The sequence below is a fragment of the Cebus imitator genome, unplaced genomic scaffold (assembly GCF_001604975.1).
Source record: "Cebus imitator isolate Cc_AM_T3 unplaced genomic scaffold, Cebus_imitator-1.0 Scaffold267, whole genome shotgun sequence".
Classification (NCBI taxonomy): Eukaryota; Metazoa; Chordata; class Mammalia; order Primates; family Cebidae; genus Cebus; species Cebus imitator.
The window spans coordinates 1897776-1920065 of NW_016107582.1; the positions used below are offsets into that span (position 1 = coordinate 1897776).

General features: G+C 37.4%; 1 protein-coding gene across 3 annotated transcripts in view; it reads left to right on the top strand.

Annotated features, from left to right (window-relative positions):
• MLLT3 (MLLT3 super elongation complex subunit) overlaps positions 1-21922 on the top strand; it is a 270743-nt gene extending 248821 nt beyond the window's left edge. For all 3 annotated transcript variants that reach the window (XM_017500642.2, XM_017500644.2, XM_037728522.1), the window contains exons 8-11: positions 4226-4325; positions 9827-9898; positions 11107-11178; positions 17760-21922. In XM_017500642.2, the coding sequence (XP_017356131.1) occupies positions 4226-4325; positions 9827-9898; positions 11107-11178; positions 17760-17891 (376 nt within the window). In that variant the 3' untranslated portion in view covers positions 17892-21922. The remainder of the gene's footprint in view (positions 1-4225; positions 4326-9826; positions 9899-11106; positions 11179-17759) is intronic.
• The last annotated feature ends 368 nt before the right edge of the window (positions 21923-22290 follow it).

Consider the following 22290-nt stretch of genomic DNA (forward strand, 5'->3'; position numbering starts at 1 on the left):
ACAGAACCAATGACAAAAACTACATGATTATCTCAATAGATGCAGAAAAGGTCTTCGATAAAATTCAACAGCCCTTCATGCTAAAAACTCAATAAACTAGGTAATCATGGAACATATCTCAAAAATAATAAGAGCTATTTATGGCAAACCCACAGCCAGTATCTTACTGAATGCGCAAAAGCTGGAAGCATTCCCTTTGAAAACCGGCACAAGACAAGGATGTCCTCTCTCACCACTCCTATTCAACATAGTATTGGAAGTTCTAATCAGGACAATCAGGCAAGAGAAAGAAATAAGTGTATTCAACTAGGAAAGGAGGAAGTCAAATTGTCTGTTTGTAGATGATGTTGTATATTTAGAAAACTGCATTGTCTCAGCCCAAAATCTCCTTAAGCTGATAAGCAACTTCAGCAGTCTCAGGATACAAAAATCAGTGTGTAGAAATCACAAGCATGCCTATATACCAATAATAGACAAACAGAGAGACCAATCATGAGTGAACTCCCATTCACAATTGCTACAAAGAGAACAAAATACCTAGGAATACAACTTAGAAGAGATGTGAAGGACCTCTTCAAGGAGAACTACAAATCACTGCTTAAGGAAATAAGAGAGGACACAAACAAATGAAAAAACATTCCATGGTCATGGTTAGAAAGAATCAGTATTGTGAAAATGGCCATACTGCCCAAAGTAACTTATAGATTCAATGCTGTTCCCTTCAAGCTACCGTTGGCTTTCTTCACATAATTAGAAAAAATGATTTAAATTTCCTATGGAAACAAAAAAGAGCCCATATAGCAAGACAATCCTAAGCAAAAAGAACAAAACTGGAGGCATCATGCTACCTGACTTCAAACTATACTACAAGTCTACAGTAATCAAAACAGCATGATACTGCTACCAAAACAGATATGTAGACCAATGGAACAGAACAGAGGCCTCAGAAATAATGCCACACAGCTACAACCATCTGATCTTTGACAAACCTGACAAAAACAAGCAATGGGGAAGCATTCTCTATTTAATAAATGGTGGTGTGAAAACTGGCTAGTTATGTGCAGAAAACTGAAACTGGACCTCTTTCTTACACCTTATACAAAAATTAACTCAAGATGGATTAAAGATTTAAACCTAAGACCTAAAACCATAAAAACCATAGAAGAAAACCTAGGCAGTGCCATTGAAGACATAGGCATGGACAAAGATTTCATGACTAAAACACCAAAAGCTATGGCAATAAAAGGTAAAATTGACTAATGGGATCTAATTAAACTAAAGAGCTTCTGCACAGCAAGAGAAACTGTCATCAGAGTGAACGGGCAATGAACAGAATGGGAGAAAAATTTTACAACCTATCCATCTGACAAAGGGCTAACATCCAGAATCTACAAGGAACTTAAACAGATTTACAAGAGAAAAACAACCTTATCAAAAAGTGGGCAAAGGATATGAACAGACATTTCTCAAAAGAAGACATTTATGTGGCCAATAAACATGAAAAAATGCTCATCATCGCTGGTCATTAGAGAAATGCAAATCAAAACCACAATGAGATACCGGCTCACACCAGTTATAATGGTGATCATTAAAAAGTCGGGACGCTGGAGATGATGTGGAGAAATAGGAAAGCTTTTACACTGTTGGTAGGAGTGTAAATTAGTTCAACCATTGTGGAAGACAGTGTGGCGATTCTTGAGGATCTAGAACCAGAAATCCTATTTGACCCAGCAATCCCATACTGGGTATATACCCAAAGGGTTATAAATCATTCTACTATAAAGACACATGTACATGTATGTTTATTGCAGCACTGTTCACAATAGCAAAGACTTGGAACAACCCAAATGCCTGTCAGTGATAGACTGGATAAAGAAAATGTGACACACATACACCATGGAATACTATACAGCTGTAAGAAAGGATGAGTAATGTCATTTTCTGGGACATGAATGAAGCTGAAAACCATCATTCTCAGCAAACTAACACAGGAATAGAAAACCAAACACTTCATGCTCTCACTCCTAAGTGGGAGTTGAACAATTAGAACACATGGACACAGGAGGGGAACATCACACAAGAGGGCCTGTCAGGGGGTCGAAGGATAGGGGAGGGTTAGCATTAGAGAAATACCTAATGTAGATGACAGTTGATGGGTGCAGCAAACCACCATGGCAAATGTAACAAACCTGTGCATTCTGCACATGTATCCCAGAACTTAAAGTATAATAATAATAAAGAAATCGAACTCCTACTGTAAACTAGAAAAGCAAAGAAAATATTGTAAACAACATTCTTTCAAACATTGGACAATAGGCTCTGTAAGGGCTGTGATCTCCGAGGAAAGGAAAATCAGTAAGGGTAAGTCCCTAATGGTTCTAGTGCACTGGTTGGAGGTAGGTTCCAAGACTTAGTGCAGGAAGGAAGAACTTAAAGGGAAGTCTGAAAGTCCTGCTGGGTTATAGAGTCAGAGATTGTAGGTCTAGTTTGAGTAAGAGGAAGCAGTAAAGAGAATTTTAGAGATCTGTAGAGGTATCCTTCATGTTTCTGGCAAAGCATGCATCTGCATATCCATGGTGGAAGCCTCCACAGGGCCAGGAAAAGAATAATCAAAAACCAGCAGGCCATTCAGTTCCCAAAGCTTGCACGTGGCTTAGAGAGACTATGTCTTCATCAGCCAGGAAGAAAAGATACCTTAATACATGGGACATCAGTTACAATACTTAGATTTTGTTTACTGGGAGAGTTTATGTGGAGCTGGTATTAGACCTTAAGTATGTAACAAAATTAATCAGTGAAACCATCTGTGACTTGTACAAGGAATTTTTTTTTAGGGAAAAGTTTTTGTTGTTTATTATAATTTCAGTTACCTTAATAGATACAGTATTGCTCAGGGAATATATTTCTTCAGGAGAGAGATTTGATGATTTTTATTTTTTAGGGAATTGATTCATTTCATCTGGGTTGAATTTATGATGATAAATTTGTTCCTAATATTCCCTTTTATTCACTTAATATCAGTATATTCTGTTGTACTGTTTTCTCTGTCACTTCTAATATTGGTAAGTTGTGTCTTATAACTTTTTTTTTTGCTGATCAGTCTGGGTAGAGTTTTCTGAATTTCAACTGATCTCAAGAAGCCAGCTTTTGATTTCACTGATTTTCTGTTCATTTATTTTCTCTTGATAATCTAGTTTGTTATGGATTTCTCTTAATTTAGAAAAATGCTTAATAAGAAAAGTTTTGCTTTTCTATCTTTAAGGTTTTAGATGATGTATTAATTTCCTAATGGGTCTATAACAGATTATCACAAATTTAGTAGTTAAAAAAAAAAAAAAAAGAAATTTATTCTCTTATAGTTCTGGAGGCCCAAAGTTTGAACAAAGTCTTATGGGGCTGGAATTAAAATAGCAGCAGAACTTTGGCAGGGAACTCCATTGTTTGCTTATTTCAGCTTCTGGAGGTCCCCACACTCCTTGACTCAAGGCTGTATCACTCCAATCTCTACCTCCATAATCACATTGTAGTTTTCTAAAGCATATATCCCAAACATGCTGTTTCTTTCTGTTGCTGTAGCATATTTCCAACGAATTGTTGTATCAGTGTTCAGAACTAGAGACAGCCTTGAATAATGGCACAGCAGAAATGATTGGTATTGGTCCCAGCATGCCAGGCTCCACACGTTCGTTCCTTAGGTGTCACTCTGCTGTCAGTGGTGCAGAATTTTCCACGTTCTTCATGAAGTTTCATTTATGCAGTTGCTTCTTCCCCTGCAGCCTGTATTCTAGCCATGTTTGTGACTTTTTCATCTGTAGCAGATTGATAGGAGGAAAGGAAAATAAAGATAGTAACCTACGAACCGTCTAATTTGCTGTCCTTGTGTAAAGTATAGTGGCTGAGCACTAACTTTGGGCCACATTGCTTGTATTTGAATTCCAGAGCCACCACTTTTACCTATGTGACCCTAGATGAGTGACCCAGTCTTTCTAAGTCTCAGTTTACTCATCTGTGAAATAGGAGATATTGAAAAAGAGAAATGGCAGGTATAGCACTTAACACAGTTCCAGATACAAAGTAAGCCCCAATACATGTTAGCGGTAGTGAGTTAAAATGACCTTGTCAAGGATATTGGATGGATTCTGTGTTTTCCGCACCTATTTCTGTGGGTATTTCAAGAATCATCTGTTTGTAATGATGTGGATAACTTGTCTCTATTTCTTTTCAGAGTTAGCTTAAGTGATGGCAGTGATAGTGAAAGCAGTTCTGCTTCTTCACCCCTACATCACGAACCTCCACCGCCCTTATTAAAAACCAACAACAACCAGGTAAATTGTGGGGTTTGCACTTTTCAAGACTCTGCAGAGCTAGGTGTAATCATTTTTACAAAGCATGCGAAAGTTTTCACCCCTGAATTTTAAACAAACTTCTCTTGATGCCAGATAGATGGGAAGCCACAGCCTTTGGAATAAACACGTAGTTAGGGTAAAGAGCTTCTGTTGTCATGAGAAGATGAGTGTGTTCCACTGGACGGTTTAATTAAGTAGTGCAATAAGAGAGCGTGACAAAATGTATTGCCCATTTACTCCTGATTTCAATATACTTTACACCTCAGCAGTAAGTAGGTGCCTTAATTAGGAAGAATATGACCTTTGGGGCTAGTATAAAGCCCCGGTTCTTTCCTACTGGTAATTTACTGGTGGGAAATTAACTTTTAGCTTTTGATTCTCAGTTTTCTTATCTGTTAAATGACATTAGTACTACCTTTAAGGTTATTGGGAAGGTGACAGATAATATACCTAAAGAGTAAAAGGCAGTACCCAGCCCCGACTTGGTACTCATTTGATGATAGTTCATTATTATAGGTGGTCGACCTCAGATTTTTCGTCCAAGAAAAAAGGATTATTACTTGGGATTTTAAGGAATAATTAATAAAATGCTGAGAACATAATGGTCATTATCATTATTGTTACAACTTGAGCTAAAGGAAAGTGTATTAATTTGATAGTCAACTAAAATATGATTATTTGGATAAGACCTAGGCAGAACTTTGAAGGCTATGATACAGAGCATTTGTTAAATAAATTAGATTGGGATATTTTCTTTACCAACTAAAATAAACTATTTTCAGTATCATGAACAATGTAAAAGCCTCACTGAGCATTGAGTTGATACTCTTATTACCATAGTTTTTCCTGTCTTTTTGTTTCAACAGATTTTCTATGACCTCTACAATAAATGCTTAATTCAAGTCATTATACAAATATTAACTTGAAAACTAAACTGTGTTTTTCTGAAAATATTATGTTTCACAGGTGTCCTTCAATTTTAAATAGTCTTACCCTTAAATTTGTGGTCTTTGTGTTACTTGGAAAATGTTAATTTATAGCTGAAGACCATTTCATTTTGCATTTTATTTAAAGCACTAACAAAGATCTCTTATAGTATAAACTTCCTCATTTATAAGGTTTGTCTATAATGCAAATCCATTCTTGTTAAGCAGCAATGGTACTAGTGCTCTTTATTGTACCAGCTAGAGTTCAACTGCAGTTTCTTTGTGTCCTACATAAAAATCGAAGTCCAGCCTCATTATCTGTTGCAGATGGGGTATTCAGCAACTTATTTACTTCTTTTTCCATATCCTGGCTCTTCCCCATCTTCAGGGCCAGCCATCTTTTACCTCTGGTGTGGATGCCTGCCACCACAAGTAAGGCATTTCAGAGGAAAGTAAAAAGAGGAAGGATATATGCATCATGGCCAGTCATCTGAGAACACTGGACTGGTTAACTAGATAATTTGGGATCCTTTCATAAATTTGTGCTTCAGTGAGAACTGGCATTAGGACAGAATTTTTACCTTGACGATATTTTTATATCCAACTTAAGCCGGTTTCGACTTGATTTCTGCATCTAGTGGGTGGTGTATCCGAGCTACAATACATCAGGGGCACAGCAGTGGCAGCGCCAGGAGGGAAGGGCATTAGGCTCTGCTTTTGTGCCCCTCACTAATTTCCTTCAGTATCTCTCCTAATCACAGTGAAGAGTGGGCTTGCCAGGGAATGCAGCTCCAGCAAGCTCCTTTTATGCTCTTCAAACCTTATGGCTGCCCTTAAGCCCTTCCTGAATAGGCAGTCTTGAACTGACCTTGGCTTTGGGGAAAGGTTTAGACTCTTTGTCAGACTATTTTTCACCTGTCTAGGAAAATAAAACCAAAACGGCTAGCATCTATGTGGAGAGGATAAAAGTGACCTCATCTGATTAAGTAGCATACCCCTGGTTCTTTGGCGTGTTTATTTGGCAAATGCCACTTCACACATGTGAATCATCAGTCTGCCAGTAATACTCTATTATGTGTCACTTTCTCCATGCACCTGTAAGCATGATAAGAAAGTCCATATGCTTCTACTTTTAGGTAGTCTGGGTTAGGAAATACATGTGTCACAAGAGAGGTTACCTCCTTAGTACTATGTCTCGGAGCTGAGAGGACAAGAAAAGGTTTTTAAAACTTTGTTTAGTGTTGATTTCTTAGCTCCCTCAAGTCACTTGCATTGAGGTCAGGTGTGGTACTATCCCTTTAAGACAAGCTTCTGGGACTTAAAAAAGTTACTAGTATATCTTAGTTCTCTATGGTGATGATGTAAGAGAGTAAAAATTTCTTAAAAAGCAATCAAATTTTACTCTGGAATGACTTTTTAGTCATATTTGAATGTGTGTGTATGTGCACAGGAGGGAGAGAGTAAAGTAGGGGGAGAGAGACAGGGATAGCGAGAGAGCATGAATCTGAATTTTCACATTAAAGAATTGAGAACATACTCGGAAGGACTAACTCCAAAATGGGAAGACTCTGAGTTTCCTTCTTCCATACTCCTTGTCCGTTCTCTCTCTATGAATTGATAATGATCTCTGAGTTTGGTTAAGTACCAGGCAAAGCCGAATTGTCCACTGCCTTTTCTCAAATCTTCCAGGGACTAGAGAAGAGGGGAAGTACTAATGGAGTCAATCATTTTCATACTGAATAAAAGTGAACATAGACTCACACATCAACCAAGCAAGTAATTAACCTGAGTACTGTTGGGAGCCACTGTCATTAGCATGAAAGATATCTATCTGTGCATAACTGAGTTGTCATTCTTCATAAAGGGATACAGAAAAAAATAATCTTGAAAGTTTTTCAAGACATTTCCTCAGATTAAAGACAGAAGTGCTACTAAACCACAATTCTTCTATTTTCAGATACTACTGTATCTATACATGGAGTAGCTAGGCAGTCTAGGTGGCTTTGCTTCTCAGTACAGTTTGAAAGGGAATAATAAAGAGTGTTGCATCATTTTAAACAGAGATTGGTTTTTTCACTCCAAACCTCCTTTATGTGAATGTCAAACAAAAACAAAATACATCTTTTTTAGCCAAAAGCATGGTGGGGAGGGAGGGGAGAAAGGACTTGAAGGAAGGAAGTGATCCACTGGACGCAAGTCAATATTCAGAATATCATAAATCACCTATCAGCCTGAAAGGCGTGTTGAATGAAATTAAAAAGAGTCTATCCAGTCAAACTGGTTTAAAATAAGCCTGTGGAAGACAAGGTGTTGTACTTTTTTATTCTGAAGTTGTTTCCCTAAAGATAAGAAATGATCATAAATAAAACAATTGTCTTCAGCAGGGCTGAGCTCTCTCAGAATGAGGTTTTGACAAAGCTGTTTATTTTGGAGCAGCGAGAGATCAAAGAAGGAAGATTAACTGAGCCCTCTCTGGGCAGCCACTCAGTAACTTGAGGCGGGTCACTGACACCCGGAGCTTTTGTTCCTGCCACTGCAGCTTCAGAAGAAAGAAACTAGGATTTCAATGTATTTTGGCCTTCTGTGCTGTAGCACTTACGGAATGTGTGGGGTGGGACTTAAGCATCCAAATGTTCTATTTTCTGCTTTGAAGAAAATGTGGCAGAACTCTCTAAGCCTAGTTAGCAAAGTTCTATTGCAAATACAGCGTCCTCAAGTCACTTCAACACCCAGAGTGCAGGGAGTTGGAGGAGGGGTTCGTGGGAGTCAGCAGGATATGATGGGAACAAAATTCAGTTCTGTAATACACAAGGCAAGCAGGCAGGCACTTTTTTTTTTCCTTTCTTGCCTGAAATCTCAGCAGATTGTCTCTGCATGCCCAGCCCAGCAACTGAGTTGGCGAGGAGTGCCATCTACTGACCTACTTACTCCTAGGTCTCAGCACTGATTTTTCCCTTGAGGTCTCTCTTCCAACAACAATGGAGGAAGAAATTCTGAATGCAGTGGAGTATTTGGTTTCCCTTACAGTGGAGCATGTTAAAAATGATTGCCTTGCCTCTGCTAACAAGTAATTTCCTTGTGTTGCCAAAAGTATTGTCTTTTAAGTTAGCCTGGTCAAATTAGTCATTTGGTTATCTTCATATTAAAAACAATGAAAAAAGTATGATTCTCAGGAAAGACTGTTAGAAGGGCACTTTTTCCCTGTGTATTATTCTCAATTAAAATAAACATATGCCCTTTCAGGAGTATTTGGTCTTTTCCAGGATGTCATGTTCCTATTTTCATCCAGTAAAATGTTTATTAGTAGTAAAAAATGTTAAAGCTGAGTGGGAATCTGGGTGTTAACTTGTTCGTCTCTGCCATTTCATCCTTTGCCATCCAGGAATATTAAATGATAAGGCTGGGACTTGAACTTGGACTTCTGAGCCTAATCGGTGCTCTTGCCACTACAGTGCACTTATTCTTAAAATCTTTATGTTATGGAGTGTGGTAGACTTGTGGACAGAACTGTTACTACGTTAGGGCAGAGAATAGGTAAAGAGAACAGTGGGAATATAAAACTTCTTAGGATAAATTAGTCCTTTATTTGGAATTTTCCTCCTTTAATATTAGTCTCCAGTTATAGAAACTCATTTCATAATGAGTTATAATGAAAAAGACAAATTTCTTTGCTTTTTATGTTCATACACATTTGTAAATACTCATTATTTATAAATTTAGTGGTTCTTAGCTTTTTCAAATGAGGGCCATTTAAAAATACTTCCCTTTTAATCCCCAGTTTTGAAGATGCTGTTAAAGAAATCAGCTGCGTTAATTAAGAAATAATTTTCTTCTCCTTTTTATTAGGTAGAAACATAGTTTCCCACCAAAGCTTCTATATAATGTGTAAAACTATTCATAACTTAAGTTGTAATCAGTCCAGATAAAAGGAAAGGCACTTAGTGTTTTACCAAGGGTAAACACATCATTTCTTAAAAGACAGAAGATAGTCCTATCTCTTTATTTCTTGAGTTGGAGGATCCCAAATTGGGAGCAACCAGTATAACTCATGGCCATCTTCATTTCCAAAGCTACATCAGTTTAGCATATATGAGTAATTTTTAGAATGTGAAAGTTAGGTACTAAAAAGGGCACTTGAGTATTTGTTTTCATCATCCCTAGCATACTGAACACTAGTAGTCATGCTGAAACAGCAGAATGAATAGGAAAAATATTCTTGCCAGAGGGAACTATAATCTCGGTATAACTCAGCTGCTATACATATGGTGAGAGTCTTGTTGCAAAAGAGAAGCAACCTTGGAAGCTTAGATCAATTTCCTTATCATCAACTTTTTTTTTAGTTCCACTCCTCTGACTCAGCATTTCAGATCCAAGTAACTTATTTTCCAAGGAAAATAAGATTAGAGAGAAGAAGGAGAATGTACAGAAAATAAATGCTATTTGGATAGTTAATGCTACTGTACATTTCATTTAGTGAGTGCCTTTGTTTATGTGGCTAGTTAGCTAAGAGATGCTTGAAATAAAATTTAACACAGTATTCTCTTTGATCTCTAGATTCTTGAAGTGAAAAGTCCAATAAAGCAAAGCAAATCAGATAAGCAAATAAAGAATGGTGAATGTGACAAGGTAGGTTTCCAGTCTGTTACTAGGAGGACTTCAACACTGACAAGTCTTCTGCTTCTTTCTGTTCCCCTTGATCATCTTTGCAGGTTCTTGTTTCATTTTTTTCATCAAAGTGTCCAAGATGCCTAAATGATGAGTATTTCATCCCAGTGCTTTGTAGTTTATTTTCCATGTCTTGTTTATGTCTTCAGTGTTATGCTTGGCCTCATGCTGTCATTTGCCATGATGCCTACGTTACCAAGGGATTTCAGGCACATTGAATTGGGAAGTAAGAGGATTGTGTAGAGGTTGCAGGTTAAGGAATCTCAGATGTAGGTGAGCAAGACATTTGATAGTAGTGCAGTGTGCTTTCCCAGAGTGTGCATCATGCATCTGAAATCTGACTGCAAGACCTGGTGGGGTTAAGTTACCTGTTTTGGGTAGGGCCCTAATCCTACTTTGTAAGGCCAGAGCAGACCTCTGTAATGCTTCACAAATCTTTTCCTTTGTCTTTATTGCAAATGGTGCTGGGGGCACCCATACAGTTACACTTACAAAGACTCCCGAGTCTGAGCATATGGAAAGAGAGGTGTCCCCTCTGCAGTTTCAGGCGAGAGCTCTTCACAAATCAGATGCTGATTAGTTAGTGCTCCCTGTTTTTCATAAGACATTCTTCTTTTTTGTGTCACTTGCTAGCATTGTTTACTAGCAATGTTTGGTATGACCACGAAGCCTTTTTAAAACAAAAGCAAAACAAACAAGAAAAACCCCACACCACAAAATTGCCCTGACTTAATTGGTAATGTACATTGTTGCTTTCATGTTCAAACTTAGAAGTTTTTCTCTTAGAAACCTTCTGAGATTCAAGAGTGAAAAAAATGAAAGTAGCTTTTGATATGTTTAAACTCACAATTTAGCACTGAATTTCCCTACCTTTTGTAGAGATATTGTTGGAGGAAAGTGAGTCTACTGACTTGAGTCTTCATAAGAACAGTTAAGTCCAAGAATTCCCTCCAACTTCCTTTTTAAAGTTTGCTTGATAAAGGTGATGGCTGGTGCAAGAGAGGCTTGGTCTGCAGAGGCCTTTGGGCACTGAGTCCACACAGCCTGGGCCAGAGTGGTATAATGAGAAACCTCCAGCTGCTGCCTATGTATTCTTTCTTACATATTCACTTATTTTTGAACTACTTCTTAAAGTGCTTGTTCTTTTGGGGGACCTTCTTCTCTTTCAGGCATACCTAGATGAACTGGTAGAGCTTCACAGAAGGTTAATGACGCTGAGAGAAAGACACATTCTGCAGCAGGTGAGAAATGCTTTTTAGCTCAACCTTTTTCAGAAACGTCAAGGCCTGGTTTGTCCTGCGGTAGTGTGATAGCACCTGGAGGCCACTGCAGCCCCATACCATCAAAACCCGGCAAATGCCACGTGTAGACGTATTTGGGAAGGGTTCTTATTTCTGGGGCCACCTGGAAGTCTGCTTTGGAGCTCTGTGGCGACTATCTCCCTCCTCTTGTGCTGTGGATGATGAGAACTGGGCAGTTTGGGAAGTGATACTGGATTGTAGTGATTCATCAGCTGACTGGTATAATGTGGGCTAAGGGAGGGGACAGTAGAAATGCAGAAACCTTTGGGGCCAGACTTCTGGTTTCATGGGAAAATAGTGATAACAATTTGAGTTAAGTGTTGTAAACATTTGTGATTCAATTTAGTAACCTTCAATTCTATTCTAAGGAAAATAAATATTTTCTTCATTTCCCTTATCTTGTACAACGTACATTCTATTATTATGAACTCAATTGTGGAATACTTGTAGAGTGGGGAAACTTCTATTAGTACAATTTGATGTTTTGAGAAGATAAGAAGGGTGGTTTTTCGTTTTCATCCAGTTAACGATGTGTGCCTCTGTTGCCTTTCCAGCAGCTATTGATAATGTTCTTTTAACACCCAAAGAGGAGAATGTGTGTTCTAAATTGTGGGGCAGATATGTAGATTGTTTTACTGTTTGAATTTTTTCTTTTTACTACTTTCAAATGACTTGAAGTTAGTACGTAATCTACCCCAGCTGTGTGTTGGTTTTTTTTTTTTTTTTTTTTTAACAGTTAATGGCTGGCGGTCACATTTATATTCTGTGTACATTTTTGCTTAAATCTATAAATATGCACTCTCAAACTTGCCAAGTTTCCTGATTGGCCTGATAAGCTTTTTAACCCTTCTAGAGTTTTAGATTTGAACAAAAGACTACAGACCTGTGATTCTTAACTGCAGATGAGTTTATTTCTTGCAGTTTCTTTTTAGTTAGTATGGGCGAGGAAGCAGGACTTGAGTGGCCTACCATAAGTGGTGGTCTAGTACTTTGCTAATATTCTTCTTAGGCCTCTTTTTAAGAACCAAATGTTGTTTTACCTGTCATTTACCAAATATCTGGGGCTAACTGACTTAATGCTAATTGCAAATCTATTGTGTAATCTTTCCATCTCTTCCAAACACTAGCTCTGAACCGCTGTGGAGCAATTGTCCAATAAAGCTATTAATGCCTACGCTGGGTCCATAGTAAGTCTCATAGGAGGGTGGGACAGGTGTTTGTGCAGGGCTGGGTCATCTTCATAAAGAAAGCCCAGTCAGTGATTCAAGGATACTAGGCTGTTGGGCAGATCTTATCTTGGGATGTCATTGGCATTCCCAATTTAATGCTGTCCTTTATTTTTACCTTTGAAAGAATTGTGAAGGAAGGTGGCTTACTGGAGAATTCCATCCAAGTGCATTATTTTAGTATTCTAGAGGGAGAGAGTAATATCTATGAATTTTTAACCTGGCATAAAGGCACTCCAGGGCACACAGCATTTCACCCTAATTGCATTCCCAGGCCAGTTGAAAGCTCTCAGTCTTTGGCCTTTTGCCTTGTAATGCAGCTGAGGCTTGTGATTATGATACCATGATGCATGTCCTGTCACGGTTTACTGCTTAATTAATTCCTTTTGTAAAACATAGCACTATTGAGGACTAATGTTATTCTCCACCTTGAGGGCTGCTCATCTCATGGCATGCATTCCACAAAGTCTACGTATTCTTTGCTGTGCAGACTTAAACACCTGAAGCAGAATTTCTAGTGGGCCCAGGATCACATCTAGGTCCTTCCCTGTTAAATGCATCCTATCCAAAAATCTGGTCTGACAGTTTTATTTGGCTCACAAAAAGCGGTTAATAGCCTTGTTTTACTCTGGGGGCATGCAGTCCTGGCACTCAGCAGCTAGTTTAATGAACAGACAGCATTGGATCAAGGAGCCTGTGTTCCTAAGCCACTTTTTCAAAGGGTATAAATACAGTAGAGTAGACACAGTCAAACCAAGAGAAGTGATTACCTAGGACTGATGAATAATTTGATTTCTCTTTAAACCACATGTTCCATATTTACTTGGAAAGTAAGATTGAACACATCTTAACCCCTGCAATGGAGCTCTAAGCTGGGATTCGCATCCAAGTCTGGAGGAAGAAAACTCTGTGGGAAACCAGGTTTCCTTAGAGCAATTTAGAAACCAGCTATCATTCTTTTAGAATTGTCTTCAGGGAATGGGGAATGCGTGGCATATTAGAATATTCCTTCTAAGAACCCAGAGAAACCTCCCCGCGAAGTTTTCTGCTCTAAATGCTATTCTCCATCCTGGAAAATTACTTGTCATATCTCCACAGCCCTTGTAGATTGGAGCCTGATGGCCTGCCCCTTAACCAAGGGAAGGGCACACATTTTTATGTGGTGGTGTACAGTGCTTTCCAGACCATAGCAGAGGCCATTCTATGGGAAGACCTGTGTTATCCCAGACCTGGCTCCACTTCATACAGAAGCAGTTAAAGCAAAGCCTGTTCATTATTTCCCACAGCGAAGAGGCTGCTTCACATGAAAAAAGCCCTGGTTTTTGAAAGTATAATCATACTAAAATCAATGCATCCACTTTTTTATAATTAAAAATTGGGAAAGGGAGCCACAGATCTGACAAGTGGATCTTACCCTGTTTAAAACAAAATGAGGCATCCAACAGCCTGCATAGCACCCCTTGAAAGGCTGATGTGGCAGGAAATAATCCATCATGAATGCTTTCACAACAACCATCATCTGAAGAATGACTTAAGCGGTTTATACACTCTTCCTTTTCCACTACCCATATGTACCGGGTTGCCTGTTTTTCTTATCTGCAGTCACTCTATCTGTTATTATTATTTTGGACAGACATTAATTATTGCATTATGATACAGAGTAATCACATCAAGGTTAAGCCACACTGCATCAGCAATGAGCGTATTCCCGTAGAAAGGCAGAGTGGAGTTCTTCAGGCACTCATGGAGTGTGTTCAGGCTTTGTGGCCTGTGTCATTGGAATAAAGCATGTTAAAGTTGTTTCTGATGCTCTGACTATCGGGATTCCTGGAAAGGAATGCACACTTATTTTTCTTTATGCAGCCCTTACTTAATTGAGGATTGGGCATATGCTCTAATAATTCAAATCATTAATGCGGTTCCCTTTGGCAAATAGTTCCCAACTCCCCAGCTGCTGCCACTGCTACTGCATTAAGGCTGTTTCTCTGCATCTACCTTGATATATTCTTATGGGCTCCCATAAAAATGTGGGGCTCATTTAGTTAGATTTATCAGAGCCCCTTTATATTGTGCATGTATGGCTGCAGGCAGGGCGCGGCATGCTGATAGAGGAGGTGGGGGTGGTGTGGAGGTGCTGGAGATCTGCGAGATAGTACAACACAAGAGAAATGCCCGGGCCGAAGTTCCTAGTGGGAAAAAGTGTTTATATGCTTTAAAATTAAGTGGCTTTTTTCTAGAAGGGATTTTTTATTGCCCAGTTTTCTATTTACTGTTAAATATTAGGGAGTAACTATATTGGGTCATGGAAAACTGTTTTCTTAAAAGAATGAATTATCTTTTTTTTATTCAAGCAGGCCTTTCTGAGTTTTAGTTTCTGGCATTTTCTTGCCTCATTTATTTTAGTGCTAATGAAATGGCTAACACTCATTGGGGCTGGGAGGAAAAAGTATCAGGTCTGTAATTCATGCTCAGTTTAGTTACCTCCCACATAATTAAGGATCAGTTTATAAGATAATCATAATCATGTTATCCTGACCTATGTAGCAATTTACCATTTATAAGAAGCTTTACTTATGATATCTTGTTTGATCATCTGTCCAAACTTGTACAAGTAGAACAGGTAGAATTACTTCCATTTTACAGATGAGAAAATTGAGGCTCAGAGGTTATGATGTTCTGTCCAATGCCATTGAAAGAGCGAGCAGAGTCGGAATTTGATAAGCCAAATACAGAACTCTGCTCTGAATGCTTTGTCAATTACCTCCTGATCAGCTGGCTGGGGAAAGGAGTTAAACTCTGGTCTGCTTGTCATTTGCCTTCATTGTATAAATTTGAAATTCTAATAGCTCTGAAGAGACTACTTGTTTCCATCCCGAAATTTACATATTTTCACTAGATCCATAGTATTTTTACACAAAATGGCAAAAAAAAATTATTCCAGAAAATACATACTCTTAGTTCAATTGATGTTAATTATATAGGAAGTATATGATTAGCATGAAAAGTCTCTGTGTAGGCATAGCTGTGTGTTTGTGGTTCTGTATGTAGATATGTGTGGATGACTTGTTGAAAGTTCTATTACTATTAATAAATGAGGGTCCATTTTAGATCTTTTAGTATTAATAATATCTCGTTGGATAAATTTTTTCATAAATGTAGTACTTTAACCATAATTGGGTGCACCCCTTCTAAGAAATGTCTTGATGCATGTAACAACATTGAGTCTAGTGGTTTAAGCAAGTAAGGTTTCCTTCTGACACCCTCCCCACCTATAACAGTAAGCCTGGAGGTAAGTAATCCGTGGTTGAGGTAGTGGTTTAAAAGATGTCACTGAGGACACAGGCTCCTTGTCTTTCTGTTCTTCTATCTTTCATATATTGTATTCGTCTACTTAATGGGAAGACAGCTGCTGCACTTCCAAGCATTGCATTTTCATTGCAGACAGGAAGAAGAAAAGAAGGCAAAAGACACATGCCCATTGTCCATACCCTTTTCAAAAATATTCCTGAAAACAGTGAGTTCTGACAAATAAATTTTAAATAGCAGCATCTGACAAGTGCTGCAAGTAGGTCTGGGGAGGCAAGCATGTAGCTGGGAAGCTGTCAGAAAATCGGCCTTCTGTTAATAAAAAATAAGGAATAAATGGATATTAGGGAGTTAGTTAGCAGCATCTGTCATTGCTTCCACTATGACAGTAGCTTGTTTTATTACTAAGGCCATAGTTATATCCCTAAAAAATAGATCCTGAGAGTGGGTAAGACAATAACAGCTCAATCTGGAGCTGAGTAGTTAATTGGATTGAGGGTGAATATGTATTTATGCTATTGTGGAAGTCACATAATGTGTCAGAAATGGGGAGCACATTTTCTATTAGGAGCCACTGACCTAGAAGGAGTAGCTCACAAATTTACCATATTTTTTAAAAGAAAGCTAATTGTAAGAAGAGAAGGTTAAAAGTTTCAGTTCTGCTGTTACTCAACTTGGCATTAGGTAATCTAAAACTTCATTAAATAAATGATAGGCTCAATCATTAAAATTGTTCTCTTTTTTAAGATTGACCTAAAGTTAATCAGAAGTAAGTGATAGAAAGAGAATAATAGACAACTCAAATCAGGTGGAAATTTGCCAGCTGCTTACTCTGTGCAAATATTTTCTTATCTCCCTGATACTAACTTTCCTCCCTTCCCAAAAAAACTTTGTCCCCAACACACCTACTTCACACCCACACTGCTCTGGTACAGCATCCATGTCCAATAAAACTGTTAGTAGAATAAAAATGAAAAGACACTTTGTAAGATAAAAGAATCTCTGAAACTGATAAGCAACATCATTCTTAATGTTGAGACTTCAGAAGTGTTCTCCTGAAAGCCAGGGCAAGAGAGTAGTAATCGTCATCTCTTTCATTTAACATTTTTCTGAAAGTTAGAACCAATACAAGAAGAAATGAGGTATAACTATTCCAAACGACAGGACATAGGCATCCTTTCTTTTTCTAGATAATATTTCTATTTAATTAAATATCTTAAATATTTAAAATCTCCCCAAGATATTCAGGGGAATCAACTAAACACAACTAAAAGTAATGTATATGTTTTATTTTTCTGTTGAAGTATAACAAAGCACACAGAAAGGTGCATTTTCGCCAAAAGGCCATATCTTATGTAACCAGCACCCAAATCAAACAACAAAACAGTTCCAGTACCCGGGAAGGTTCCCTTGAGCCCCTCTGGTCACTACCTATCGTCTCGGGGGTAGGATTGTAGACAGTTTCTTTTTCTTTTTTTGGGGGGGGCGGTGGGGGATGAGTTCCTGTATTTTCCAAATTATTAACAATTATATAATGATAAAGGAAAATGATGTTATATAGGTATGTGTGTGTGTGTGCGTGTTTGTGCTTAAGTAGTTTTGTTATTTCTAGGGGGGATTTGTTGTGTAGTCTACTATGTATAATCATTCTCTGTAGAGTCAGTAGCTAATTTTTAAAGGGTCTTGAAATGTTTTCTCCCGCTAACTACTCACTCACAGTTAAATATTCTGTTCATGACTTGAAAGCAGGAATCATTTTAAAGGGTATGAAAAGCAAGACAGGTTCTCACTGGAGATTTCTAAGGCTTAATATACCTTTGACTTACCAAGTTGACTGAGACAGTTTAATGCTATTCATAGTATGGGACCTTTTTTCTATAAATAAGAATGTTTATCCCTTGATTTCATATTTGATCCCCCCTCTATTACTCTCTCTTTGCTTTTTGATGTGTGCTTATTGCCCAAACTTTCTCTTCTTCACTCCTCTAGATCGTGAACCTTATAGAAGAAACTGGACACTTTCATATCACAAACACAACATTTGATTTTGATCTTTGCTCACTGGACAAAACCACAGTCCGTAAACTACAGAGTTACCTGGAAACATCTGGAACATCCTGAGGATACAACAACTGGATGCATCAAAAACTATCTTTTTTTTTTTTTTTTTTTGGTTGTGATTTTTTCGTTGTTGTTTATATGGAAACACTCAGAATGATGCAACCAAAAGGGAAAAAAAAATAAAAATCAAACAACCTTCAGCTTTATTTTTCTTTAAAGCCAGTCATCATCTCTTGATAAAGGAGAGGTTAAAGCAAACCAGCCTCAGCGGACCACTCTTCTCTCCAAGGAAATCCCCGGGAAGAGTTAGCCTGGATAGCCTTGAAAACAAACAAATCAAACACAACACAAGAAAACTCAAAGAATGTGTATGGTATCATGTATCTCTCTGTGGTGGTTCATTCCACAGGACAAATGCATATTCAACACACTGCCTTATTACATAACTGATCTATTTATTATCGCATACAGATATTCTAAAGTCGTTGAGGGAATGACACCATCAGACATTCTAAGTACTTGGTCCCGTGGATGCTCTTTCAGTGCAGCGCCCTTGCCATCCCAAGCCCAGTGACCTTACTCGTATACTGTGCCACTTTCCACCAACTTTTTCCAAGTCCTTTAACTTGTTGCAGTCTGTATTTTCCACCTTTTGTTTTTCCAGTTCCAGGACACAGATTATCAACTGGGGGGACCAAATAGCCACCTTGATTTTCTTCTTTGTGGTCTTTTTCCTGAAAGTTGGGGCCCAGTCCTTGGCTGTATCCATGTAATGATCTTGGACCATGGTAGAAAATGCACCAAATAGGATCATATGAATTGCTGTCTAGCCTTAGTCAATAAACTTGTAGGACTTTTAAACAAAAGTGTATCTGTAAATGTCCTGAATCCAGCATTGTTGAGCTGTCATCAACATTCTTGTGTCTGTTTTACTGTTACAATATTAGGTGAATATGGAAGTAAAGGCATTCCACAGGATCATCACTTAAAAAAAAAAAAGGAATTCTGGTCCTGTTTTCTAAAAAGAAAAGTTGTAGAAATTCTTAATTTGGATCTATTTATTAGTAAGAGTTTCAGCTTTCTTCAGCTGCCAGTGTGTTGCTCATCTTTATCCTAAAAACATGGAATCAGAGATTTTTGTTTGTTCATATAAATTAAAATCTTTCTTTGGGGGAAAATTCTTGGTTATTCTGCCATAACAGATTATGTATTAACTTGTAGATTCAGTGGTTCAATACCTGTTTAGTCGCTTGCTAATGTGTCCAGAAGGATTTCTTGTATTGGTGAAAGATGGTTGGGGATGGGGGGATATTTTTGTTCTTGTTATACCCTTGTTTTCAAACTAGAAATCTGTCCTGTGGCATGCAAAAGAAAGCAAATTATTTTTAAAAGAAAAAAAAAAAAAAACCAAAGTACTTTTGGCGTCATTATTCTATCTTCTCCACAAGTGGAGAAATGAAAAATAAAAACAGCTCATTTTCCAAGTTTTTACTAGAAATTCAACTGAAAAGAAGAGAAATGAAGAAATACTTCTGGATCCAAAGGTTCGTCACTGGGTCAGCCTTAAGAAAGTCTCTATGTGTGCTAATAGACCAGTATCTCCCTTGTTTGTTCCCATGCCAGATGCTGTCTTTTCATACAGAGATTAACTAGTGTCTGTACAGAAAATGGTCTTTCCAGACCCATTCTTTTGGGCAGTTATATAAATGCAGATTGATAATGGAGTTATTTCTGCATTTTAAAAAGGGGATTTTTTTACACTGTTTCTTTCTATCCAAAGAAACTATTTTTTCTTTAAAAAATTATAATACAGCCATGCTCCTTGTAAATTATTTCTCTGAAGTGTCCTCCCAGAGGACAAGTGTACTTTCTCAATAATGATATGATTTGTAATGATGATTGGCATGCACCGTACTTGAAGCATTTGTTGTATAGTCCACTTCTCAATGTGCAGAGAAACTTTGAGTCATTTTGGACGTTAGGTGACTGATGAACTGTGTACTTTCAGTTGTGTTTTGTTTTTAACTTTATAGCTGGAAGGGGAGGGTAATGTTTATATGGAAATGTTACGAATTTTTAAAATATTTTAAAATTTCAAACTGCTAACTCACATCTTCTGATCAAACCAGAAATTTATATGGTTTAATATATCTGTGCAGTTTAACTAGAATAGAAGCATATATGTAATTTGGGCCATTTTTATTTCTGTAACTAAATTGTTGGGCAAAACCTACGATTTGCCAATGTAAAATTGTTTTCCCTTAAGTTACTAACCAAGAAACTAAGAGAAAAAATGGCCAAACAAAAGGGATAATAAGAAAGGCAGCTATCACATGATAAACTTTAGACTTGAAAATTAGGTAGTAAAGTTAATGTCTTCAGAATATCTTAAAATGTAAGTTTGTAAATTGATTAAATTCAGAAAAACCCATCCACTACTCAAGATAGCCAAATAAGTTTTTCACAAAATTCAGAGACTCACGTTGATTTTTTTTTGAAGTACTCTTGCTCTCGTCTAATTTTTAAATACAGAAATAAAAAGATCCCTTTGAATTGATTTCAAGTAGTTATAATACTTCTCTTAAAGTAACCTGCTTAGTCTGCCACATTTATATACACCCAACTTGGAAGCCTATTAAGAGTATCTTCGACACATGAGTACTCTACCAGTGGCTCTGGTTTCTTAAGCACAAAGGGAAAACGGCAGGGTTTAATTTCTTTGGTGTACATATATAAATAGATGTTTCAAATAAAATTAATTGGATGAATGTGAATGTGGTTTGAACCAGCCAGAGTATTATAAACTTTAAAAAATATTTTCCTCAGTGATTAGCCGGGGAAAAATACATGTACAAAAATCCCACCCCTCCAACTCCTTATAAATTAGGTTTTGCCTCTGGTTTTGCAGCAGGATGTGTGTTGGTGGGGTTGGGGGTCCTTCTATCTTAGGATATAACAGTCGTGTTAGCAACAAAAATATTTTGCAGCTATTTTACGATCCTCACCATAATCTTCCTCTCTCTCAATCTTAATACAGACAAATAGGTATGTCTATACATGCTTTCATATAGTGTCAAAGTAGGGAAGAACATAAAACCTTCAGGAGATAAAAACTTTAGGAAAAAATACCTCCTAAGAGAGTGTCCTAAACATTTAAAATTGCTAGGCAAATCTCTCTAATCTGAATACTCACCTTTTGGTGGAAGAGAGCCAATAAAATTGGTTTTCTTCCACTAAAAAGTTTCTTCAATCAAAAAAAATTTTTTTTTGCCTATATCTTTTTTAGACCCACCTAATCTTTAAAAAAAAAAAAAAAAGAGAGAGTGAGAGAGAGAAGAAACCAATTTAGGCTTGTGTAACATCCCATTTACCAATTCAAGCTCCACAAATGTAGTTAATATACTTGTTTAACAGAGACTTTACTCTTCAATGTTTTAACTCTACCTACTTAATGGAGTTGGATGTCCAGTGTTGGAAATGGTCAGTGTCTGTTTGGTGGCTCGTGTTCATTTTTGTCACTGTAGAAGTGATCTGCTCTGGAGTAATTTGCTGTTTGCTTATTACTTTCCACCTTTAGCGTTTTGTGTACTAATGCTATGTACTGCTCCTATATTTATATATATATACATATATATATACATATATATTATCAGAGTAATCTTGCTTTGGACTGTTGCTCTAAAACTATGACTATGATGTAGAGACTACTACAGCTGCAGTGAATGTTAAGGAGTCGATTCTCATGGTTTAGTTTAGTCTTGGGCTGGAAGTCTACATCTTTTGACCTCTTTTGTTTTATATGATGCTTTTTATTATGTAGGCTCTGCCATCCCTGAATATTCCTTGTAAAGATGCATTGAAGAAGTCAATTTAAAAGGAAGACAAAGCCACCGCTGTCTGTAAACTGTAAATATGTATTTTGGCACTTGTACTCCAGTATTCTGAAAATAGAGTTATGATGGAAATGCTGACAGATCCTTAATGGTGGCCAGAGCTACCATGCAGTGCAAAAATAAATTAAGTGAAAATGTATTATTGAGATTAACAGTGCAAGACCAATACATTTTATAAATCTGTCAGTATCTTTTTAATGGACTGTGTATGTGTAGTTATGTTGAAAGATACATTGTGTATGCGTGTACATGCTTTTGTGTAAATTTAAGGCACGCCATAAGATGTATTTCCCTTCTCTAAAATCCATGTTGAAATGTAAGTACAGATTGATAGAAATAGGTGTTTTACTTAAACTCACATAATCTATTGCAGCACCATTTTAAAAATGTATAATTGTACTGATTTTTCTAAGAGTCATTTGACCAAAGTTTGGCTTTATTTTGCATACAGGAAAAAGCCCCTAGCCTTTTCTCCAGAAGTGCTGCTGTTTCTAAAGAAGAATGGATGGGGAGATCTGAGGCATCCAGAGAAAGGACAGTGTGTCCAAAACCAGCTGAAGGCAGAG